The sequence below is a fragment of the Carcharhinus amblyrhynchos genome, chromosome 6 (genome assembly GCF_965287045.1).
Source record: "Carcharhinus amblyrhynchos chromosome 6, sCarAmb.v2.hapA, whole genome shotgun sequence".
NCBI classification, from domain to species: domain Eukaryota; kingdom Metazoa; phylum Chordata; class Chondrichthyes; order Carcharhiniformes; family Carcharhinidae; genus Carcharhinus; species Carcharhinus amblyrhynchos.
Genome location: NC_137329.1, coordinates 21,988,957 through 22,015,937, shown reverse-complemented (window position 1 = coordinate 22,015,937; position 26,981 = coordinate 21,988,957). Strand labels below are relative to the sequence as shown.

The following is a 26,981-nucleotide window of genomic DNA, read 5'->3' as shown; positions in this document are numbered from 1 at the left end:
TTTTATCCCATGATCACATCAACTGCCCCACCCAACACTTTCATTGTTCCATCTTCTAGGTGCCCTCCTTCCCCCATGGCCAATCAGAAGGTCAACAAACACTTTGGACAAAATTTTAATTGGCAAGTGGGAGGTGGGTTCACAGGGAGGCAGAAGGTGCCACCAGATTGGGAACATATTCCTGTTCATTTTTCAGTTTAGCAGGTTTGTGTTTTGCATTATTTTGGGAGCAGAGCACCCATGAGAAGTTGTCAAGTCAATAATTAAATCATCAACTGATTGTAAATGGAAGCCAGAGTTCTGGCTTTGAACTGCCAGACACATGAGTTTCCCAAGGTGCTGCGAAACTCATCAGGGTCAACAGGGCACAAGAGTTGTACAGAGGAAATAATCAATTAAATTAACAGGCTGGAAAAACCTTCAAACAGAGTGAAAGTGAACAGCTGCTGCCTTTGGCTCACTTGTTCAGAGAGCCTGCTTTTACTGTTTCAAAGGTAATTTCCAACCTTTTCAACATCAGTTTACCTGTCATGGGGCTTCCCCCACATTGATTTGCAGTTCCCACTGCCAGCCTTCACTGGAGCAGGGGGGCAGCATCTACAGCTCCCCATTGGACTTCTGATGGATAACATCACCAGCAGCAGCACTTGCTGCCTTCTCCTCGGCCACACACCACTCCTTGGAACAAAGGGAATGGGCAATGAGATTCATCTGAAAAGTCCCCAGCACAAAACTAGCTTTCTCTGAGGACCAGTGCCCCAGGTTTTCACGACAAGTCTCTTCTGACATCTTTAGTCATTGGATGGAGCAAAACCTCCTTTAGTATGAATCACATGGACATGCATTACCTTTATAGCATCAAGGTAGCACTCATTGAACGGTCAGCCATGTTTTTGGTGAAGAGACTGGGTTTGACACCTGAGTTTATCACCCACCCTTCTTGCCATTGTTACTTAATTGAATCTCTTTGGACACTGCATCTCGGCTCAAGGCACCATTCGTCTGCCGCCTGCTTCCTCAACCACTTCCATCCATGCTTGGTTTAAGATGCTAGCCTCTTCCCCTCATCTGCAGGAATCAGCACTCCCTCAGATCCCTCAGCTGGACTTCCAGGGAAGAGTCCGAGGTCTGGAAGACAGCCTTCTCAGTTTTGCTCTCCATTTCTGTGGTTGTTGCTGCTGGGAATCATAAATTCCCCACAGCACAGAAGGAAGTTGTTCGACCCATCGAGTCTGCATTGACCACAATCCCACCCAGGCCCTATTCCAGTAACCCTCATTTACCCTGTTAATCCCCCCAGATGCTAGGGTCAATTTATCATGGCCACTCAACATAACCTGTGGGAGGAAACTAAAGCATCTGGAGGAAATCCACGCAGACACGGGGAGAATGTGCAAACTCTGCACAGAGTGATCCAAGACGGGAATTGAACCCGGGTCTCTGGCGCTGTGAGGCAGCAGTGCTAACCATTGTGCTACCATGCCGCCCAAGGAAAGTAATGTAGAATTCATCCATACTGCCCCCTGCTGGAGCCCATTTAACTACAGACCCTCCCTTTGATGGAGTGTGGGTGGTAGTCACGCCTGCCCCCAGTGATCAGTCTGGAGACATGGATGCTAATACCATGGCTGAGTTAAAGAGACCCAGCAAACCCCTTCAACGGCACCTTCTGAACCCGTGACCTCTCCCACCAAGAAGGACAAAGGGTAGTAGACACATGAAAACATCACAACTTGTAAGCTCCCCTCCAAACCACTCACCGTCCTGACTTGGAACTGTATCGCCATTCCTTCAGTCAAAATAGTGGCAGTCCCTCCCTAACAGCGCAGTGGAAAGGGGGGGATGGTGCCTACACCACACATGGACTGCAGACAGTTGTTCAAGAAGGTGGTTCTACACCACTTTGTCAGGGACAATTAGGCAATAAATACTGGTCTAGCCAGTGACACCCAGACCAAGAAAGAATATTTTAAAAAAGAAAACTATCTACTGTGTGAGGGTCTATTTCAGTGAAATTCTACACCTTGTTACAACTGGATTAAAGGTGACATTTAGCAAAGCAAACCTTTATATGACACTTGCAATATTTTTCAGTTGTTATTGTTCAAGGTGTTTATTTTTGGGGGGGTGAAATGTCATTTGCCTTATTTTTTGTTTCCCCTGTGGTGGAACAAATTAATTTTTATTTCATGTAGACTCCAGACAGTCCTTGGGGAGGAGGGGATTGAGTCAACCCGCCCACCACCCGCCAAATGCCTGGCTTTTAATGGGTCCCAGCAGTTGGGAGAATGGTTAGGTGGGGAGGTGGAGCTGACACTGATCCCATCACGCCGTATCACGGTGACACACATCAGCAGACCGTGTGCCTCCTCTGCTTCAACAGGGTGGAGGAGGGAGCGACTTGGGCAAGCGTGCAATGGACCAAAAGCCCTGATGGAGTCCCTGAACCCTCTTGCAGCGATGGGCAAAGTGGGTTAAATCTCTTTGCATTTGAAAGCTTTTTTTTCTTCTTTCTCCCACCTCCCTTCCTCCTGCCCGGTCTGACGTCGAGAGAGAGAGAGAGAGAGAGCTGCCAGCCTCTGTGCAGGATATGAATGGAGAATGGCGGATGCAGACTCAATGAACTCCCCGGCTGCCTCTCCCTATCTGGGGCTGCACATCGCCTCTCCACCCAATTTCAGGTAAAGCGGGGGACACCGCCAGGGAAAGCTGGGCGGATGGTGGGGAGGGAGGGGGCTTTGCATAAAATGCTGTCCTTGCTATCTGGCAATATTTGATCTCCAATTAAGTAATGCAGGGAGGAGGAGAGAGATATATTAAAAGCATTTTGTATCGAAAAATATAGGGGAGATGAGATGCTGAAACCTGCTCACAGCAGGGCACGGGAGCATCGCCCATCCCTGTCCCTAGCTGATGTCTCAATAACACTGGCAAATTGGGTTTAATTTAATTTCATTTCTCAGCATTTTCTCGGTAATTTTGGGTTTTTTTTTTGAGAATCGCTGTTTAAAGTGCCGGAGAGAGTATTTCAGGGCGTGGACAGCTCCCACTCAGAATGAACTGGGAAGCGAAGCAAGGGAGCTTTGCTTTTTCAATGCTTCATTGATTCATCTCGAAGAAAAGAACACGATTGAAACATTTTTGGAAATTGCAACTTTTCTGGGGGTGGAAAAAAAATAATCCCAAGGATTGTTTTATTGAGCTGTCACTCCCCTGACAGGTAAACTGGGATTTGTGTCGGTCAGGTTGTTCCTGGGCTTGGTGAGCTAGCTACACGTATTTGTATGTCTGTTATTAATACATGCTAAATATTGGGATGATTATAACTCTGGTTGGGGGGGGGGGTGCTGGTGCTGGTGGAAAGGGCAGCCCAGAAACCAATTGTGTGTTATTGTGAACGTAAAATCTTGACCCGATGGTGAAGCTGCTTTGGAAATATAATAGATTTAAGTTTCAATCCTTGGTATTTGAGCAAATGAATCCAGGTTAAGGTGGTGCTGTCTTGCCCCCACATGGGTATTAAAGATTCTGTTTGACACAAAACTGGGGAGCTCTGGCAGCATCACAGCTGGCGCTTAAGGATGAGCCAACACACTTTAAATATAATATGGTCGTTAGCATATTGCTGTTTGTGGGATCTTGCTGTGTGTAAATTGATAGCTGTGTTTCCCAAATTGCAGCAGTGGCTGTCAAGTGTTTTGAGGTGCCTTGGATCAAAGGGGCTACATATAAAATGCAAATCTCCCATTATTAACTCAGCTGCTGTACTGGGTCTGAATTCAGCTCTTCATAAGTAGGATTTTCCTGGGAATTTTACATGTTCTTTTGGGAGAAATCACTTCCCACTATTCAGTCTCATCAGAATTTAGGCCAGTTAGTTCATGGAGACACAGAACAGTCAAATTTCTTTATTATCTAGGATTTAAGGATTGTCCCAGGATTTTTAAACCAGTGGGATGGATTCCATTATTCTGTCAAGCCACAATATAGCCCAGGGACAGGCCCTTTGGCCCACCAAGCTTGCTCTGATATGTGGTTCCTCTCCCGTTCATCTGTCTTATCAAGATACAACTTGAATGTTGATCATGTGCCTGCTTCCTCCACTGGCAGTGTGTTCCAATCACCCACCACCATCTGTGTGAAAAACTTTCCCGGCACATCTCCCCTAAACTTAGCATCTCTCATCTTAAACGTGTGCCATCTTGTGGTCGGCCCTGCTGCCATGGGAAAAAGTCGCTAATCTATCTATCTATGCCCCTCATAATTTTGCTGACTTCTATCAGGTCATCCCTCAGCCTCTGTCTCTCCAGTGAACACAATCTGAGTTTATCCAACCTCTCCTCATAATGAAGACCCTCCAGACCAGGCAACATCCTGGTAAATGTTTTTTGCGCACTCTCCAAAGCATCCATGCCCTTTTGGAAGTGTGGCGATCAGAACTGCATGCAATATTCCAAATTTGCCAACTTTTAAACCTAATACCCCGACCAATGAAGGCAAGCGTGCTGTATGCCTTGTTGCCACTTTCAGGGATCCATGGACCTGTACACCCAGATCCTTCTATATGTCAATGTGCCAGTGGGTTCTGTTATTTGCAATTGGGACCACTGGTTTAGGGCTTTTCCTCAAATGAAAAAACCTGAGGGGTGGTAGGTTAACCTGATAAAGGTCTTTAAAATGATGATAGGGTTCCATAAGGTAGGTGCGGTGATTCTCCCAGTTGACTGGGAGACTCAAAAGGAGGCTGTATAGCAGCTCCCTGCTGGGCGCCATGGTAGATGGTAGTGTTTGTGGGTTTGGAAGGTGCCACCTAAGGATACTTGGTGAGTTCCTGCAATACATCTTGTAGACGGGACACACAGCTGCCATTGTTCATCATTGGTGGAGGAAGCGAATGTTTGTGGAAAGAGTAGCAATCAAACTGGCTGCTTTGTCCTAGATGGTGTTGAGCTTCTGTAGTGTCGTTGGAGCTGCACTCACCCAGTCTAGTGGAGAGTATTCCAATAAGTGTCTTGTTGATAGTGGATGGGATTTAGGAAGTCAGGAGGTGAGTTACTTGCCACTGAATTCCTAGCCTTTGACCTTCTCTGGTAGCCATAGCATTTATATGGCTAGTCCAGTTCAGTTTCTGGTCAATGATAATCACATTGTTGACATTTACCTTGGCCCAAGCATTCTTAAAATAGTCAATCGGGCCCTATTCAGCATATGGAATTAGCCTGTTTTACGCAGCCATCCCAAACGCCTAAAAAGTAGTCAGATAAAACTTTGCCTTGGACTATTTTCTGGCATCCTCGGGGTGCAGGGCATTGGGCCCCTGCACCCATTTGCGGCAATAAAATGTCGGCAACAAGGGCCAATTTTTACCTCTGGCTGGAATTTTACTGGCACTCTGCCCGAGGCTTGTAAGATCGTGCCTGAGGCCCATGGAGAATGCAGTTCTGTGAGCCTCACCTGCCTCGATTCCAGGGAGGGTAAAATCGGGGCCTCTGTCTCTGTACCCAGGCTGTTCAAAAGACCATTTCACCAGCCTCTTAAAAGCAGTAAAATATAAACTGTCCATCTTTCTTTTCTGATGTTTGAATCACTATCCCAAACTCTACTTGAGTTCACAACAATCTCCAGGCATATCAACAAGATTCAGTTTCTCCCCTCTTCACAAAAATTTTGAGTAGGGAAATATCATCATCACCCATTCACCTTGTCCTTCCCTCACCGAGCGTCCTTCCCAGTGTAAACATTTGTGACATTTTCATCCTCTCCTCATAACTTTAATGCTTGAAGCTGGGCATCACTTGGGGTACTGTAATCATTGTCCTGGCTGTAAAAGGCAACAAGAATTATAGTCATAACTCCAGATGTTGCCACTTAACAACACATTCATGATGACTGTATGATATTGAAAAATAACTTAAAATTTATAAAGCACCTTTCAGGACTTATTATAACTGACGCCAGTTGTTTGCACGTTTATTGTTTGATTTGGACTTGTGCACTTCAAATAAAAATCTGCATTTAATATTCATAGGTAATATTCCATCAAGTGATAGGGGATAGTTGCTTGTACCTGCAGGTGATATTGAAAAGGGCATCCTGATGTTTGAAGTTCTGGTTATTTAAATGTGTGGCTAACTATTTGAAGAGCCAAGTGAAATTAAACTTCTGAAGTCCCCACTGCACGATGCGTGATAGGTCAATTGTTTTATTTTGATATTTACAGATCAAGTTGTTCTTACTGGTTCAGTGAAGTTAATTCTTTGACTCAGATGTGACAATTTGTAAAAGATTGTCGGAATCCACTGTGCGTTTTGAGTGGCAGGTTGTATCTACTAAAATAGCTAGGTGTCAGAGAAGGTTCATTAGGCAGCATCCTCACTTCTGGAGCAGAAGTTTACAGATTTAAGTCCCGCTTTGCAGTAAATTACCTCAGCTATCACTCCTAGGGCAGCACTTCCTAGGCACTGCCCTATCAGAGGTATCATTCATTAGGTGAGATGGTGCACACTTGACCACTGAACATTTTGCTACTGTGTGTAACCTTTAGTCCATAGACCAAACGTCCAGACTGCAATACATCAGCTCTCCACTTACTCAATTTCCAATAACTTTTTAAGTGTTTAATTGGATCTCCATCAGTCAGGCAGTGAATGTATTGGCTCAGTGGGTAGCACACTCATTCAAAACCTAAGCTGACGCTCCAGAGCATGCCAAACTTTTCAACCTCTATAAGGTTTGCAAATAACATTTGGATGAGGGTGCACTCGGCCAAGGCTAATGCCCCTCTTGGCTCCATTTAAAGTAACGTAAGAAAACAATCTTCCATTCTCTGCCCGTTGAAGTGGTGGAGGCTGCCTCGCTAAATATTTTTAAGACGCGGGTTGATGGGTTTTTGATAAGCGAGGGGATTAAGAGTTATGGGGAGAGGGCGGGAATGTGGAACTGAGCCATGACAGATCCGCCATGATCTTATTGAATGGCGGGGCAGGCTCGAAGGGCTAGATGGCCTACTCCTGCTCTTATGTTCTTTCTTCAAGGCCTCCAGCAGACCCTTTTTAAGCAGCTCAAATATTGGAGATAGGTAATGCAGGAACATCTACAAGGTGCGTTGCAGCAACTTGCCACGCTTCCTTCGATAGCTCCTTTTCAACCCACAACAGGCAGCACCGTGACACAATGGTTAACACTACTGTCTCACGGTGTTAGGGACTCAGGTTCAATTCCAGCCACACTGTAGAGTTTGCATGTTCCCCTTGTGTGTGAATGGATTTCCTCTGGGAACTTCGGTTTACTCCCACATGCCAAAGACGTGTGGGTTAAGTGGATTGGCCATGCTAAATTGTCCCTTAGTGTCGGGGGGAACCAGCAAAGTAGACGCATGGGATTATGGGGATAGGGCCGGATTGTTGTCGGTGTAGGCTCGATGGGCCAAATGGCCTCCTTCTGCACTACTGGGATTCTATGATTCCACCATTCCACTACCTAGGTCAAGGGCAACAGATGCATTGGAATACCATCAATTGTAAGTTGCCCTCCAAGCCACACACCATCCTGATTTGGAATCATATCACTACTCCTTCACTGTCGCTGGGTCAAAATCCTGGAATTCCCTTTCTCCTTAACAGCACTGTGGTTGTAGCTACTCCACATGGACTGCAGTGGCTCAAGAAGAATGCTCACCACCATTTTCTCAAGGAAAATTTGTGATGGACAATGAAAGCTGATCTACATTAGGAGTGAATAATCCTTCCATATAGAATTACTATATATTAAAGATATATAGGGATAATGTGGTCAAATAGCATTGAGGTTGAAGATCAACCAGGATCTTGTTAAATGGCAGAACGGACTTGAGGGCTGAATGGTCCACTCCACCTATTTCCTATGTTCTTATATCTGGGGATTGAGGGAGATCTTCAGAGAGCCTTTAACCTGACCTGGGAGCAGGGACGTAGAATGAAATTTAGACTATTTTACCTCAGACCTGAATTTAATGTGACAGTGAACGTGTCAATTGTCCCTGTTCCACAAGAGAATGCTGGGAAAAGTACATTGAATTGACTAAGGTAGCATTGTCCTCTACTCCCACCCGCTTTCACTGGTGGCTATTGTGCTCTTTGCCATGGGTGACCGTCCATGTGGAGTTTGCACACTCTCCCTATGTCTGCGTGGGTTTCCTCTGGGTGCTTCGGTTTCCTCCTACACTCCAGAGATGTGCAGGTTGGGTGGATTGGCCATGCTAAATTGCCCCTTAGAGTCAGGGGGACTAGCAGGGTAAATATATATGGATGACAGGAATAGGGCTTGGATAGGATTGTTGTCAATGTCAGGCTTGATGGGCCAAATGGCTTCCTTCTGCAGTGTAGGGATTCTGTGATTCAATTCTTTGTCAAAATTATGTCGGTGTCCATATTGTATCATCACATGCTAACTTTGAATATGAACGGTATGCCTGCATTTCCTGTGGCGCCAATTGGTGGCATTAGAACAGCTATGTGTGTTATGTTTTAAGAACAAACTGGACCATTCCTACCATTTGAACCATGTGCTTACCTTCCTGCCTGTTAACCACAGGCCCACACTGTTCCCATCATCTTAGCCCCATTCCTCCTCGGACGAGAGGTTATTGAAGCTGCTTGCTCCGATGCCAGATCAGCATTATTATGGGGCAGGGTAATGAGTTCTTTACCAAATTTAATTTAATATTTTCTCAGAGCTACAGCATTGATTCATCCACAGTGGCAATGAGGGAGCAGAATTGTCAGCTCGACACTTTCATTATTTATTCCTGGGGTATGGGCATCACTTGGCAAGGCCAGTGTTTATTGCCCATCCCTACTTGTCCTTGACATGCCTGTCGTAGAATCATATGTAGTGCAGAAGGAGTCCATTCAGCTCATCAAACCTGTACTGGCAATCTTCCCATCCAGGTCCTATCCCCATAATCATATTTATTTACCCTCTGCTAGTCCTCAATGAGAGACAATTTAACACGCCCACCTTTTTGACAAGTTACGATCGCCACTATTTCAACTAATTTTGTAAATGTCTTAATGCCTCTAAAACATTGAGAGAGATAAAATATTAGTTCCTCGAACAACATGACTGTTGGATATTCTCTCCCAACAAGAGGGTTGAATCAGCAAAGAGCGTGCAGCATCACAGCCTGCTCACAGAGATACTGATTGCAGAGTGTTAAAGAACAAAGGCCGTTATTATTGTTCAGATGATTTGGAGACAGTTTGAGCTGGCACTGCATTATTCGGAACAGAGAGCTAGAGCGAAAGTGGTTAAAGGGATGGGCCTATGAAGAAAGGGAACCCAGAAGTAGGGAAAGCGACAGAGGAATTTACTGCAAGGTGCAAAATAATTCAGCAGGAATTGCCCAAAGAAATCCCATATTCCCAAGAAAATGCCAAGCATTGAGAGTGGGCAAACATCTGCCTTCAACAACAGGTCATCTCTACTCAGTAAGTGACCAGCCTGTTGCTTTGCTGCAAACAGTTCCCTTCAAAGGCAAAGCCTTCAAACATGACAATCTGTTATCTATTTCCACTATTGCAGTATTTTCAATGAGGTGTTAATTATAGATTGCAGAAGGAAACCATTCAGCCCATTGTACCTGTGCCAACTCTTCAAAAGAACTGCCCAGTTGGTCACTGACTCCCTTACTGCTCTTTCCCAATTTTTCCGTTTGGTGTTTGTCTAATTCCTATCTGTGGACACTGACCATTAGTCCACAGCCGTGACTCTTGCCCACCGCACCACCTCGGTCTGCAGTTACGCTACAGTTGCAGAGTCAGTGTTTGAAGTGGTTTCACTTCAGAGCAACAGTTGTGAAGGTAATTCTTCAGCAACAGCTGAGAAAAAAGCTTGCGTTTATATAGCTCCTTTCACCATCCTGGGACATCCCAAAATGCTTTACAACCAGTCAAGTACATCTGTAGTGTAGCCATTCTGTAGCGTAGGAAACATGGCAGTTAGCTGTGCACAGCAAGCTTCCACCACACTGAGATAATGGCCTGATATGCTTTTTTTTTTGTGGTGTTGATTGAGGGATAAATATTGACCCAGGATTTACCTCTCAGCATCGTTTGGAGTGTCTCCTCTGGAAGATGAGGGCTGTAGCAGTGCATTGCTCCTTCTATATCACGCTGGAGTGTCAGTCATAGAAATTCTGTCTCTGTAGTAGGACTTGAACCCACAATCTTTGGAGCCAGAGAGTCACGAACTACATGGGCAACACCCATGGTGCCTAACTCTCACGTTTAGTCATGCTTGTGAATAAATGAAATTACAGCTTTATCAATTTTTAATTAACGTTACAGTTCCATTTTTATTGGAGCGTGTTGTGGTCAAGACTCACCACAAACACTAAAGTGTTGGCTCCAGCACAGCGCTGGGTTAAATAGTGATTTGGAGTTGAATGGACTTGGCATGCATTCCCTCAAGTTTAGAAGATTGAGGGGTGATCTGCTCGAAAGGTTCAAGTCAATTTTAAAGAAGCTGATGGGGTGAATAGAGGGAGAAAATATGCCCTGTAGTGGGAAGTGCAGAACAAGAAGGCATAATCTTAATATTTTAAGTTAAACTATTCAGGGTGATGTTAGGAAGGTCGCTAGAGTGGAGGGAACCTTCAACTCTCTCCCACAAAAAGCATTGAGGGTGATGATCAATGGAAAATTTTATAGCAGAGATTGGTAGATTTCTTTTTGTGAGGCACAGGGACGTTCAAGGATATGGAGCCAAGGTTGGTCGATGAGTTAAGATGCAGATCCACAACAATCTAATTGAGATTCAATGCTACAGCAGGTTCAAGGGGCTTAATGACCCACTACAGTTCTTGTGGTGCAATGAGTGGTTTTCTTTTCACTGAATCCCGTTTGGCCTCTTTCATTGAGAAATGAGTAACTACATTGGTTTTCTTTGGTTACAATTAGTATGCCGCTGAAATCGTAAACTATCTTAGAGGGTTTCATCTATTTCCCATCAGTTATGAACGTGCAAAGAGGATCATAACAAAACTCCATAATTCTTGCACCCAAATTCCTTGAGCACTCTTCCAGTAAATGAATTATGAAACGGTCAATAATGTAAATAGTGTAAATGTCATTACTATTGATGCTCTTACACAAATATTCAACCAGATTCCCTTCCTGTTTACCTTTCCATTTTGAGTGGTGAGGGGCTAGTGGGGTAAGAGATACCAGAATGATGCGTAACCACAACCGCAGTGACTGGGACATAAACACAAATATCGAAATTTTCATTTTTATGTTGTACTTTACATTGAGCTTAACTTTAATTGATTTGACTTTAGCTATACAACACAAGGCACTGTTTAAAATTGCATATTTGTTGCTGCGTTGCTGGAGATGTCAACCTTGGCTTTGTGGATATGACCAATGCTTTTCAGTCAGGATATTGTGGGATTGAGTCCCATTCCAATCTCTTGGGCACATAATTTAGGCTGACACGGGCCGTTAAAACTTTGGAAAGTGTAGTGTGTAGATTCATCAGGATGTTGTCAGGGATAAGAATTCATTGTCATGAGTAGAAACTTGACATAATGTAGTTATTTCCACTAGAACTGATGTGGAGATGCCAGCGGTGGACTGGGCTGGGTACAGTAAGAAATCTCAGGGCACTAGGTTAAAGTCCAACAGGTTTATTTGGAATCACGAGCTTCTGGAGCACTGCTCCTTCATCAGGTGAACCACTTACTGTATCCACTAGAACAGTTCAGGATATCTAGTGTCAATTTTTTTTAATTATGAAGAGTTTTAAATAATTTGGGAAGGATGTTTCCTCTGGTTGGGGTGGCAGTGACGCGGGGTCCTTAATTTTAAATGCTTGCGACTAAGAGAGTGAGAGGAGAAATTTCTTTACAACAAAGGCTGCTGGAATATGGAGTGGAATTTTCCCACCCCGCTTGCCATGGGAAAATCGTACGGAGGGGGGGGTGGGGGTGGACCATGCAAGCATCCATTGACTCTGGGCAGGATTTTCTAGTGTTGGGGTGAGTGTGGCCAGAAAATCCCACGCAGGAAGTTTTGCCAGAAGAAATGGTTGATCTTTAAAAGAAAAGAATGGGCGATTATTTGAAGAGGAGGAAGATACCAGGTTCTGTACAGGAGCACGATTAGGTTGAGGTTACTCCAAAGAGCTATTGCAGACTAGATGGACAGAACGACCCTCCTGCTGCGCTGCAAACTTTTTTTTTTGTTTACTTCAAATGGATTAACAGCTTCAGAGAATAACGGAGAGAGAGCAGCACCCACACACGGTGCAAGAGCATTCATCTTTTGTGCAATAACATTGTCAATTGTCTATCCCTAAGATTTTTCTTGCCTATGCAGTGTGTGAATGCTGCTATGAGGTTTGGCAACGACACAATGTTAATGTTGTTTACCAGAGAATGGTTTTAAGCAGCATTGAGATTAAATTGCTGTGAAATTCGCGATAACAGAATGAATTGGCTACTATTCAGCTGGTAATTGAATGTTCCTGGTGGAACCACTGTGGGAGGAGAATGGGTCCATGCGCTCAATCTGCTGTGAGCCTGACCTTCCACTCTGGGAGGTAGGATTGGGGGGGGAAGGTGGTATTACGCGGGCAATGCAGGCTGCCTCTCCCTCTGGCAGCTCGAGAGGGTCTGACAGATGCACTTGGGTTCTCAGTGGAGATGTTCGGCAGTACGGACATGCTTCTTATTATATGCTCTGACGCTGAAAAGATAAATGTGCAAAATGCAAGTCTCGATGGAGTTTTCATAGAATAGAAACCCTGCAGTGCAGAAGGAGGCCATTTGGTCCGTCAGGTCTGCGTTGACTCTCTGGTAGAGCTCCTTATCTAGGTTCTATTCCTGTAAGGCCATGTATTTACTCCACTAATCCCACTAAGGGGCAATTTAGCATTGCCAATCAACCTAACCTGCATATCTATGGATTTGCAGCACAACAGCAAGCCCCTCGGTGAGATTGTGCTGGCTGGTAGAGAGTGCAGGCAAAATGCTCTCACTACCCTTGCTCCTTCCCCACAGCTCTGGAAATGACTATTTTTAAATATAGAAATATCCAACAGCAAAACCTCGTGTTTTGTTTAGTACCTTTAGCATAGTGAAATGTCCCAAGGCACATCCGGTGTGCGATTTGTCATACAAAATGTGAAACTGAACTACGCAAAGAAATATGAGGACCTTAAATAAAAAGTAATAGGGGACTTGCTAGTTAGAGCTGCGATCGAGACTCCAGTATGGTGTGTGCTAGTTAGAGGCACAGACAGGCGTTTCTGTGGCTGCGATCGAGACTCCAGTATGGTGTGTTGCCTCCCTGGTGCCGGGTCAAGGAAGTCTCTGAGTGATTGCAGGACATTCTTAAGATGGAGGGTGAGCAGCTAGAGGTCATTGTTGGTGCCAACAACATAGGCAGCAAAAGCAATGAGGTGCTGAAGTGTGAATATAGAGAGTTAGGCAGGAGGCTAAAGTGCAGGACCTCAAGGGTCGTAATTTCTGGACTACTGCCAGTGCAACATTCTCGTGAGAGTAGGAATAAGAAGATTAAGCAGATGAATGTGTGGCTTGCGGGCTGGTGCAGTGGGGAGAGATTTTGATTTGTGGATCATTGGGATCTCTTCTGGGGCAGGGGTGACTTGTTCACGGGGGACAGGTAACACCTGAACTAGAAGGGAACTAATATCCTGGCAAGGAGATTTGCTAGAGCGACTCAGGAGGGTTTAAATTAGTTTGGCAGGGGGTGGTTGGGACCCAATGCAATATGGAGACAGAAGAGAAGGTTGAGGATAGCACAGATGTTAAAGGGAACACATTAAATAGTAGAAGCAATGTGAGTAATTCTAGTGCTAGAGAGGTCAGGCAAGCACAGGGCAGAGAGCAAGGGAAGTCCAGATTAAACTGCATTTATTTCAATGCAAGAGGGGTGACGGGCAAGGGAGATGAACTCAGGGGATGGATGGGCACATGGAAGTGGGATATTATAGCAATTACTGAATCATGGCTAAGAGAAGGTCAGGACTGGCAGCTCAATGTTCCAGGATACACATACTATAGGAAAGGTAAATAAAAGAGGAGTTGCGTTTTTGAGATCGTAAATGAATATTTCTCATCAGTATTTAGTGTTGAGAAAGGCATGGATGTCAGGGAACTTGGGGAAATAAATACAGATATCTTGAGGAGGGTACATATTACAGAGAGGGAGAACATCATGGCAGTGCTGAGAGGGGATATATCCGAGGGTTTGGCCACTGGGTCAATATGTGTAGAACTGAGAAATAAAAAGGGGGAGATCACTTTGATAGGGTTGAACTATAGGCCCCCAAATAGTCAGCAGGAAATTTGAGAAGCAAATACATCAAGAAATTGCAGATAACTCCAAGAAAAATGGGATGGTAATAAAAGGGGACTTTAACTTTCCCAACATTGACTGGGACAACCATAATATTAGGGGCTTGGATGGAGTGAAATTTGTTGAGTGTATTCAGGAGGAACTTCTCATCAGAATGTGGATGGCCCGACTAGAGAGGGGGCAAAATGTGACCCCTGCTTGGGAAATAGGAAGGGCAACTAACAGAACTGTTAGTGAGGAATCACCTTGGGACCAGTAATCATAATTCCCTTAGTTTTAAGATAGCTATGGAGAATGATAGACCTGACCCAAAAATTAAAATTCTAAATTGGGACAAGGCCAATTTTGACGATATCAGGCAGGAACTTTCAAAAGTTGATTGGGGGAAGTCTGTTGGCAGGCAAAGAGATATCTGGTAAGTGGGAGGCTTTCAAATGTGTGTTAACCAAGGTTCAGGGTAAACACGTTCTTTTTTTAGAGTGAAGGCTGGTAGAAGTAGAGAACCCTGGATGACTCAGGATATTGACCATGCTAAATTGACTCTAGTGTCAGAGGGATTAGCAGTGTAAACATGTGGAGTTAAGGTGATAGGGCCTGGGTGGGATTGTGGTCGGTGCAGACTAGATGGGCTGAATGGCCTCCTTCTGCTCTTCAATTCTATAATATTGAGGCCCTAGTCAAGAAGAAGAGAGAGGCAAGTGACATGCGTAGGCAGCTGGGATCAAGCAGAACCCTTGAAGAGAATTGAGGGTGTCGGAGTAGAGTTAAGAGAGAAATCAGAAGGGCAAAAAAGGAACACAAGATTGCTTTGGCAGATGGCAAAGGAAAATCCAAACAACTTCTTAAATACATAAAGGACAAAAGAATAACTAGGGAGAGAACAGGGCCTCTTAAGGATCAACAAGATCATCTACGTATGGATCCACCTGAGATGGGTGAGATCATAAATGAATATTTCTCATCAGTATTTAGTGTTGAGAAAGGCATGGATGTCAGGGAACTTGGGGAAATAAGCACAGATATCTTGAGGAGGGTACATATTACAGAGAAGGAGGTGCTGGGAGTCTTAAAGCGCATCAAGGTAAATAAATCCCCAAGACCTGATGAAGTGTGTCCCAGGACACTGTGGGAGGAATTGCAGGTCTGCTAGTAGAGATATCTGAATCATCAGCAACCACAGGTGAGGTGCCTGAAGATTGGAGGGTGGCAAATGTTGTGCCTTTGTTTAACAAGGGCTGCAGGGAAAAGGCTGGGAACTAAGGCTGGTGAGCCTAACATCTGTGGTGGATAAGTTGTTAGCAGATATTCTGAGAGACAGGATCTACAGGCATTTACAGAGGCAAGGACTGATTAGGGAGAGTCAGCATGGCTTTGTGAGTGAAAATTCATGTCTCGCGAATTTGATGTTTTTTTTTGAAGCGTATCCAAGAAGGTAGATGAGGGCAGTGAAGTTGATGTTGTCTACGTGGACTTCAGAAAGGTCTTTGACAAGGTACCGCATGGTAGGTTGTTGCATAAGGTTAAATCTCATGGGATCCAGGATGAGGTAGCCAATTGAATACAAAATTGGCTTGACGACAGAAGACAGAGAATGGTTGTAAAGGGTTTATTTTAAAACTGGAAGCCTGTGATCAGCAGTGTACCTCGGTGCTGGGTCCATTTATTTGTCGTTTATATTAATGATTTGGATGAGAGTTTAGGAGGCGCGGTTAGTAAGTTTGCAGACGACACCAAGATGAGTGACATCGTGGACAGTGAAGAAGACTATCTAGGATTTTGATCAATTAGGCCAATGGGCTGATGAATGGAGATGGAGTTTAATTTAGATAAATGTGAGGTAATACATTTGGTAGATTGAACCAGGGCAAGACTTTCTCAGTTAAATGGCAGGGCACTGGGGGGAGTTACCGAACAAAGAGTTCTAGGGGTAAAGTTTCATAGCTCCTTGAAAGTGGAGTCACAGGTGGACAGAGTGGTGAAGAAGGCATTCAGCATGCTTGGTTTCATTGGTCAGAACATTGAATACAGGAGCTGGGACATCTTGTTGAAGATGTACAAGACATTGGTAAGGCCATGCTTAGAATACCGTGTATAGTTCTGGTCGCCCCATTATAGAAAGGATATTATTAAACTAGAAAGAGTGCAGAAAATATTTACTAGGGTATTAGTTTGAGTTATAAGGAGAGGCTGGATAGACTGGGACTTTTTTTTCTCTGGAGCGTAGGAGGCTTAGAGATGATCTTATAGAGGCCTATAAAATAATAAGGGGCATAGGTCAGGTAGTCAACATCTTTTCCCAAAGGTAAGGGAATCTAAAACTAGAGGGCATAGGTTTAAGGTGAGGGGGGAGAGATTCGAAAGGGTTCAGAGAGGCAATTTATTCACACATAGGATTGCAAGTGTCTGGAATGAGCTGCCAGAGGCAGTAATAGAGGCAGGTACAATTTTGTCTTTTGAAAAGCATTTAGACAATTACATGGGTAAGATGGGTGTAGAGGGATATGGGCTAAATGCTGGCAATTGAGACTGGCTTAATGGTAAAAAGTAGGCAGCATGGACAAGTTGGGCTGAAAGGCCTGTTTCTATACTGTAAACCTCTGAGTCTAAATGCTTGATCAAAGAGTTCTTAAGTGACACCTTAAAAGAGTGAGAGAGAGCAAAGGCGAAAGAGACGTGAAAAGGTTGAGGGATAGCTGAAGTCACGACCACCAATGGTAGGATAGTAACATTGGAATCAAATTCAGCCCTTTGAGCCTGCTGTGACATTCAATCAGATCATGGCTGATCTCTTTCTGGTCTCAAATCCACCTCCCACCTATTCCCCATATCTCTCTTTCCCTTCTCTTTATTAGAAATTTATCTGTCTCCCTCTTGAAACTACTCAATGATTCGGACTCCACCACACTATGGGACAGCGAGTTTCACAAATTCACCACCCTCAAGAAGTTGTTCGTCCTCTCAGTTTTAAATCTACCACCTCACAACCTATACCTGTGACCTCTTGTTCGAGATTGCCCCATAACAGGAAACATTTGGTCCACGTTTACTTTATCAATCCCTTTTACAATTTTATATATCTCAATCAGATCCCCTGACATCCTTCTGAACGCCAACGACTATAAACTCAAATTGTTTAACCTCTTCTCATATGTCAATCCCTCTGTCCCTGGAATCAAGCTGGTGAATTACCTTCAATGCCACCACATCCTTCCTCAAACGAGGAGACCAAAACTGGACATACTACTCTTGATGTGGTCTCGCCAATACCCTATACAATTGCAACAAAACTTCTCTACTTTTATGCGCCAGTCCTTTTGCAATAAAAACCAACATCCTATTTGTCTTTTTTATTAACTGCATATCAATCTTCTGCTATTATTGAAAGGAGACACCTAGATCCCTCTACCTGGATGCCTTTTGAAACTGCTTTCCATTTAGGTAATAATTTGCCCCTCTGTTTCTTCTGCCAGAATGGATAATCTCACATTTATCCACATTTAACTCCCTCTGCCAAATTTTGACTCATTCTCCTAGCCTATGTATATCCATCTGTAGATTCTTTATAACATCTTCGCTGCCTGCTTTGCCATCTATTTTGGTATCATTCGCAAATTTTGCTACGTTCCATCTATCCCTACTTGTAGGCCAGTTATATAGTTATGGAAATTGGGATTGTGCAAGATATCAGAACAAATTGATAGAAGACTTAATGGTTGCAGAGTGGTTAGCACTGATGCCTCAATGCCAGGGACCCGGATTCAATTCTGGCCTTGGGAAACTGGGTGGAGTTTGTACATCCTCCCTGTGTCTTCAAGAGTTTCCTCTGGGTGCTCTGGTTTCCTCCCACAGTCCAAAGATGTGCAGATTAGGTGGATTGGCCATGCCGAATTGTCCCAGGATGTGTAGGTTAGGATTAGTGGGGTAAATACTTGGGGCTCAGGGGCTAGACCTGGGTGGGTTGCTGTTTGTATTTGATTTATTATTGTCATACATATTTTTATACAGTGAAAAATATTGTTTCTTGTGTGCTATACAGACAAAGTATACCTTATATAGAGAAGGAAAAGCAAGTGCAGAATGTACTGTTACAGTCATAGCTAGGGTGTAGAGAAAGATCAACTTAAGTTTGCTGTAGATCCATTCAAAAGTCTGATGGCAGCAGTGAAGAAGGTGTTCTTGAGTCGATTGGTACATAATATCAGGCTTCTGTACCTTTCTCCTGATGGAAAAGGGTGGAAGAGAGTATCTCTGCAGTGCTTGGGGTCCTTGATCATGCTGGCTGCTTTTCCGAGGCAGCGTGGAAGTGTAGACAGTGTCAGTGGATGAAAGGCTGAGTAATGGACTGGGCTTCACCTTCAATCCTTTGTAGTTTCTTACAGTCTTGGACAGAAAAGGAGCCACACCAAACTCTGATAGGAAGAATTCTTTCTATGGTGCATCTGGAGAAGTTAGTGAAAGTCGTCGTGGACATGCCAAATTTCCTTAGTCTCCTGAGAAAGATGGTTGGCTTCCTTAACTATAGTATCAGCATGGGGGGACCAGGACAGGTTGGTGGTGATCTGGACACCTAAAAACTCGAACTCTTTTGGAGAGTTGGCGCAGACTCGATGGGTTGAATGTCCTCCTATAGGGATGCTATGATTTCTATAAAACAGTGTATTGTTATGGAAATCAGTTGTAGCTCGTCCACCACCAGAGGTAAACCAAGTGTATGAGACATTGCGCAAATAAATTTGCACCGCAATGATGTAGATTAATTGAATATTGTGTGGAATGGAGGAAGCAAAGCCAACTTGGAAGCAATTAAGACAAAGCACGACAATAATATGGATTTGCAATCCACCAGCAGAAAGAGAGAGATAGGAACAGAAATGGATGTTTCTGAAGATATATGGGAAGCTGCCAGGATTCTGGGTATAAAATGAATGAGAAGTTATGCACCGTTCAGGCTACAGTGTTGTGAATTATTGACTTTTACCTTTTATTCCTCCTTTTTCTTTACTGTTTAATTATTTAAGATTCGTTCTTACTAGCCATTCATAATCTCAGTGCCAGCTCAGCTATGTCATCGGGAAAATGTCTGGCAAACCTTTAATTCATCTATATGTAAATTTGACCTCCAGACATCACAAAGTCCTTCATAGCTGATGAAGGAGTACTCTTTGACGTGCAGTCATAAAGGCAATGCAACAGCTCCTTTAGAATCATCGAATCCCTGCAGTGCAGAAGGAGTCCATTTTGTTCATCGAGTCTACGCCAGCAACAAAGCCCCTGAGACTAAGGGGCAAGTTAGCATAGCCAATTCACCTAACCTGCACATCTTTGGAGTGTGGGAGGAAACCAGAGCACCTGGAGGGAACCCACACAGACACGGGGGTGAGCTCCACACAGACAGTCAGCTAAGGCCAGAATTGAAACCGGGTCCCTGGTGCTGTAAGGCAGCAGTACTAACCACTGTGCCACCATGCGCAACAAGTTCCCAAAAAGGATACTATGGTGATCTGTTTATCTGTTTCAATGCTGTCAATTAAGGGCCAGGGTATGGGTGCAAACTTGAAGTAATGCCATGGGGTCCTCTGCGTTCACCTGAGTGGGCAAATGGTTTAATGTCTCACCTGAAAAACAGTCCCTCCAACAGTGAAGCACTCTCTCAGTACTGCATTGGAGTAATGATACAAATTACCTCTCTGTAGGTCAGAGACGGGGCCAGTTCGCTCAGTTATCTGGATGGCTAGTCCTACTCATTTTAAAGAAAATATCATGTCAGTTTGTGCAAATAGTCAGGGCCTGCCTTTGGGCAGAGGATTCAGGAAGAGATCAGAGGTATAGAGGGGAATTTTCCCATCCCGTCCAGCACGGGAATCGTAGCGGGTGTGGGGAACGGAACTTGTAATGGTCTGTTGACCTCGGGCAGGATTTTCCAATTATTGGGGCGAGCAATGCCAGAAAATCCAACCAATGGTGTTTGCGACAAAAATGAAATTCACTTTTCTTTCTGAAACATGTTTACTTTGTTTTGGAATGGGAAGTAAGCATCCCTTTAATAATATCTCTGAAATATTTGAATCAATTATTTAATTGCAGACTGAACCAATATGAGTTAGAGATATTAGAATTGATTTTTTTTTGACTGGTGCTGTACCTTTCCAGTTTTCTCACACACACACTAAATTTCTCGTGCACTTGTAAGATAACTGACAAGTGGGAGCCAAGTCCTTGGAGAGGGTAAGATAGAGGAGAATTATTGGAACGACACCAGGACTGAAAAACCTGGAGAAGCTGGGATTGTTCTCCTTAGAATTAGGAAGGCAAATGGCATGTGGGCCTTTTATTGTAAGAGGATTGGGGCACAAGAATAATGAAGTCTTACGACAATTGTATAGTGTTTTGGCAAGATCTCATTGGAATGTTGTGTGCAGTTTTAGCCTCCATGTTTAAGGAATGACATACTTTAACTGGAGATGGCACCACAAAGGTTCACTAGATCATAGAATTCTCACAGTGCAAAAGGAGGCCATTCAGCCCATCAAGTCTGCACTGACCACAATCCCACCCAGGCCCTATTTCCATAACCCCACATATTTACTCTGCTAATCCCCTGACATCAGAGCCAATTTAGCATGGCCAATTAATCAAACCCACACATCTTTATACTGCGGGGGAGGAGACCGGAACATCCGGAGGAAACCCGCGCAGACACGGGGAGAATGTGCAAAGTCTACCCTAGGTTGGAATTGAACCTGGGTCCCTGGCGCTGTGAGGCAGCGGTGCTAACCACTGTGCCGCCGGCCCCTGGAAAAGAGGGTAAAAGCAAATTACTGCGGGTGCTGGAATCTGAAACCAGAAGAGAAAATGCTGGAAAATCTCAGCAGGTGTGGCAGCATCTGTAAGGAGAGGAAAAAGCTGATGTTTCAAATCCAGATAACCATTTGTCAAAACTGATAGATTTTCAGTGTTTCAGAGAATCGAGGATATGAGGGTAGGTGGGTAGTGAAATTGATTCAGAAAAGTGGAAGGTGGAGGAGACTCGAGGGGCTGTATGATCTACTGCTCCTATTTTTTATGTTCATATTTAAGGCTAAAGGGAGATTTAATAAGGGAATTCTAAATGATGAATGGTTTGATCTAGTAAAGAAGGAGAAACTGTTTCCAATGGCAGCAGGGTTGGTAATCAGAAGACACATTAAAGTTGGTTGGTAAAAGAACCAGAGGGAATTTAAATGGACACTTATTTCACACAGGGAGTTGTTTTGACCTGAATTGCACTGTCTGAAAGGGCAGTGGAAGCAGACTCGAAAGTAAAATGGGTTTATTTTCGGAAAAGAAAAGCTTGCAGGGGAAAGAACAGGGTTGGGTGGACTTTATTGGATTGATCTTTCAAAGGCAGAACAGCCAGTCTTTTTCTGTGCTGTGAGATCCTAAGTGTGTAACAATAGGATGTTGATTCCTTAGCTCCAGTTTTGCCACATTGTCGAAAACGAATTTCACCCTGATAAACCTGCATGTATGAGCTCTACAGCACAGGCGTCCAACATTCAAACAGCGAAGGTGTTACCTCTGCTTTTAAAAAGGTGTACAGGTGAATTAACCATGTGAATGTGAAACATTTGTAATGAGTACAATGATGGTCAAGCAATATATCGCACTGTCTCTTGTATGTTTGCCTTAACCACTCCACAGCATAAACATTTTGTTTGTTCCTTTATACTTGATGAATCTGACAGTGTGAGGGGGATACGCGTGATGCTCGCTCACTCATTCCTGAAAGTAACTGTCAGTTCCGTAATCTATTGGGTCGCACGCTTGTTCTCTTGTTCATATCCAGTGGGTTCCATGTGCTTTCTCTTTTCTTTTTGAAGACTCCTTCAGTTAATGTTGCCTTGGTAACTGTGCCTTTAGTGCACTTCACATGAGTAAATTGTGACAAGTGAGATTCTGCATGGGCAATTTTGCATTGTTTGTTTTGTCACCTACACTGACGTTCTGGGGATGTCAAGTCACATTCAATCCCACATTCCTGAGAGCAGCAAGGAAAGGCATCAAACTGAACGTTGGGAAGACTGAGGCGAATTTGATTCCTGCCATGAACTTTGCTCCCTGGGCACTGACCCCAGCCTTTCTGCCTGGCAAATCTGAGGTACAACCACATTTGTTGCAATCTTGGTGCTGTGATTCACCCGGAGATGAGCACCCAAATCCCATATGCACACTGTCATTTAAGAGCAGACATTTCCACCTCCGTAACATTGCTGGATTCTACTCCCCCCTTCCCCTGCCCTCTTTCCCTTGATCTGGCTTTGGATATTGGTGGACAACTGAAACTCTCAAACGTATCAAAGAATGTAGAGTTGGACTCAGTGAGTACGGTTAAGATGTAGATCAGCCATGGTCTGCTGGCATGGCAGTGCAGGCTGAAGAGACTGAATGGTGTTTCCTTTTTCCTCTGAAACTGAGATACAGAAAATCCTTGTCCTTGTCCGTGGGTGTCTTTCATTTGAGGACAGATCCTACATTCATAAACTCTCCCACTGAAGGTTAGGAACTTTGCAGTCTCCCCTAGAGCTTGTATTTTAATCTTTCCAACACTGTGGGTGTTAACTTGGATTGAAATATTCAAGATGGAGAACTCTCCATTTGAAACTAACAAAGCTTCTTTCAGAGGGAACAGATATTTTTAAACTGCTAGAATATTCAACTTGATTCTCAATGTCTGTGCAATCTCAGTTCTTGTGGGTTAATGGCACTGTATACCCTGAGGTCTGGGGTGTAAGAGCAGGAATATTATGTTGGAATTGCATAAAACACTAGTAGGAACTCAATTAGATTAATGTGCATAGTCTCATCACCACATTCCAAGAAGGGTGTAATCAAACTGGAGAAGGTGTAAATGTGATTTATAAGGAATGTGGAATTTTAGCCAAGAGGAAAGATTTTTTTGTATTTGTTCATGAGGTGTGGGGGTCACTGGCTGGGCCAGCGTTTATCCCTGAGGGCAATTAAAAGCCAACCACATTGCTGTGGGTCCAGAGTCACATGCAGGCCAGACAAGATAAGGATGGCAAATTTCCTTCCCTAAAGGGCATTAGTGAACCAGACGAGTTTTCCCGACAATGATTTCGTGGTCATCAGTAGATTCCTAATTCCAGATATCTTTTAGTGCAGTTTGAATTTGATATCTGCCGTGATGGGATTCGAACCTGGTCCCCAGACATTAGCTGAGTTTCTGGATTAATAGCCAAGTACAGGGCACTGGTGAGGCCGCAGCTGGAGTACTGTGTGCAGTTTTGGGCGCCGTACTTACGCGAGGATATTTTGGCCTTGGAGGCAGTACAGAGGAGGTTTACTAGGCTGATACCGGAGTTGAGGGGGTTGAGCTATGAGGAGAGGCTGAATAAACGAGGCTTGTACTCATTAGAGTTTAGAAGAATGAGGGGAGATCTCATTGAGACGTATAAGATGATGAATGGGCTGGATAGGATAGAGGTGGAGAGGCTCTTCCCGCTCAGAAAGGACAGTAGGACTAGGGGGCACAGCCTCAAGATAAAGGGGGGGCGGTCTAGAACGGAGTTGAGGAGGAACTTCTTCACTCAAAGGGTGGTGAATCTCTGGAATTCTCTGCCCGTTGAAGTGGTGGAGGCTGCCTCGCTCAATATTTTTAAGACGCGGGTTGATGGGTTTTTGATAAGCGAGGGGATTAAGGGTTATGACGAGAGGGCGGGAATGTGGAACTGGGACACGACAGATCAGCCATGATCTTATTGAATGGCGGGGCAGGCTCGAAGGGCTAGATGGCCTACTCCTGCTCCTATTTCTTATATTCTTATGATAACACCAGTAGTCCATCGTCTCCTACATTGTACATTGGTTCCAAGACCTTGCAGCTTTCCTTCCCTCTTAGTTGTATCTTGTATAGAAGTCGTCTAACAATGATGCTGGAAATCTGAAATAAAAACAGAAAATGCTGGAAATCCTCAGCAGGCCAGGCATCATCTGTGGAGAAACAGAGTTAATGTTTTAGATAGCTTTTCGCGGCTCCGGTGAAGGTTTGTCGTTGTAATAGGTTTGAAGCAAATGTGAAGGAAGAGGATGAGAGATGGAATGAGAGGTCTTTCATAGGGTGGAAGACAGGAAGGTATTAAATAGCAAAAAAAGGTTGTTGGTGCTTGGCCAAAGAGGGGGATAATGCGACAAATAGAGAAACAAATGATGTGTCTGCAGGAGATGTGAACAGCAGAATCATCAACAGCTGTTGTCTGGAAGCAAAAACTACAAGAGGCAAAAGCAAGAGAGTAAAATCAAACCTGGAAAGAAAATGAGGGCCAAGTTTCTGTTTTGAAACTGTTGAAATCAATTTTGAAAATGCACATTCAAAATTAACTTGAACTGTGCCAGCTTTTGCAGGCAGGTACAAGTTTATTTATTAGTGTCACCAGTAGGCAAACATTAACACTGCAATGAAGTTATTGTGAAAATCCCCCAGTTGCTATACTCCGGTGCCTGTTCAGGTACACTGAGGGAGAATTTAGCATGACCAGTGCACCTAAGCAGCAGGTCTTTTGGCCTGTGGGAGGAAACTGGAGCACCCGAAGGAAACCCACACAGATACAGGGAGAACATGCAGACTCCATATAGACAGTGACCCAAGCCGAGAATTGAATCCGGGTCCCTCGTGTTGAGAGGAGTGAAAATTTCAGGGTAGAAACATAGGGGCAGGTGGGCCATTTAGCTCTTTGAGCCTGCTCCGCCATTCATTATGATCATGGTTGACCTTCCAGCTCAATAGCCTGCTCCCACTTTCTTCCATATCCTTTGATTCCCTTTAGCCCCAAGTGCTTTATCATTAGAAATCATAGCAACCCTACAGTGCAGAAGGAGGCCATTTGGCCCATCGAGTCTGCACAGACGACAATCCCACCCCAAGCTCTTTCCCACATAACCCCACACGTTTACCGCACTAATCCCTCTAATCTACATATCCCAGGACACTAACCTATATATCCCAGGCCAAACAACCTAACCAGCACATCTTTGGACTGTGGGAGGAAACCAGAGCACCTGTAGAGAACCCACACAGACACAGGGAGAACATGCAAACTCCACACAGACAGTCACCCAAACTGGGAATCGAACCCGTGTCCCTGGAGCTGTGAGGCAGCAGTGCTAACCACTGTGCCGCCTGCTTTGTCCGTTCATTCTTGAAGTCATACAATATTTTGGCCTCAATTACTTTCTGTGGTAGTGAATTCTAGAGCCTAATCTCTCTGGGTGAAGAAATTTCCCCTCATCTCAGTCCTAAGTCTGCTATTTAGGCTGATTTGGAGGTAATAAATTATCCCTAAATTAGTTTCCCTCAATGTGGAATGCCATCTTCAATAGATAAGGGTCATGGGTGGAGGCGGGGGGAGCTGGTAATGTTAAAATGGCGGTGCGGGATCATTGGGCCGAAGGGCCTGTTTCCCAGGCTGTTTTTGTTCTTTGTTCTTTGATTACCCCGTATCTTTGGAACGTGACCTCTGGTTCCAGATGCCTCCACCACTGGAGATATCTTCCTGCATCCACTCTGTCTTGTTCTGTTACGAATTTATATTTTCTATGTGATTCTCCCTTCATTCTTGTAAACAGCATCAAATATAATCTTAAATGACTCAATCCTTCCTTGCACATCAGTTTAGCCAGTCTAGTAAATCTTTGCTGCACTCCCTCTATAGCAAGAACATTCTTCCTCAGATAAGGAGACCAAAACTGCACACGATACTCTAGGTATGATCTCACCAAGGCCCTGTATAACTGCAACAAGACATCTTGCTATGAAGGCCAACAGAAGTTCAAAAGATATAGAAGCAGTATTGGGCCATATGGCCCATCTGGTCTGCTCCCCCATTCAATCATGGCTGATATGCTCCTCATTCCCATTTTCCTGCCTTCTCCCCATAATCCTTCAACCCATTACCAATTAAAAATCTGTCTAATTCCTTAAATTTACTCTCTATTCCAGCATCCACCACATTTTGTTAAAGTTTATTTATTACTGTCACAAATAGGCTACAATTTGGGGTAGTGAATTCCACAGATTCACAACCATTTGGGAGAAATAGTTCCTCCTCAAATCTGTTTTAAATTCACCATTTGTCTTCTTCACTGCCTGCTGCACATACATACTTTCTTTCACTGTCTGGTGTAAGAGGACACTCAGGTCTGATTGCACATTCCCCCTCTCAATTTGTAGCCACTCTCAGATAATCTGACTTCCTGCTTTTGCTACCAAAATGGATAACCTCACACTTATCCACGTTATACTGTATTTGCTCATTTACTTGTCCAAATCACACTGAAGCATCTCCGCATCCTCCTCGCAGCTCACCCTCCCATTCAGCTTTGTCCCATCTGCAAATTTGGAGAAGTTACATTTAGTTCCCTCATCTAAATCATTAATTAATATGGTGAATAGCTGGGGTTCCAGCGTTATTCCCTGCAGAACCCCACTAGTCACTGCCTGCCAATTGGAACAATACTTATTTATTCCCACTCTTTGTTTACTGTCTGCTGACTAATTTTCTATACACTACTTCCAATCCCATGTGCTTGAATTCTGCTTGCTAGTCTCTTATGTGGGACTTTGTC

General features: G+C 44.1%; 1 protein-coding gene across 2 annotated transcripts in view; it reads left to right on the top strand.

Moving 5' to 3' along the window:
• The first annotated feature begins 2,380 nt into the window (after positions 1–2,380).
• mapk8ip1b (mitogen-activated protein kinase 8 interacting protein 1b) overlaps positions 2,381–26,981 on the top strand; it is a 173,190-nt gene continuing 148,589 nt past the window's right edge. For both annotated transcript variants that reach the window (XM_080191559.1, XM_080191558.1), the window contains exon 1: positions 2,381–2,681. In XM_080191559.1, coding sequence (XP_080047685.1) covers positions 2,602–2,681 — 80 coding nt within the window. In that variant the 5' untranslated portion in view covers positions 2,381–2,601. The remainder of the gene's footprint in view (positions 2,682–26,981) is intronic.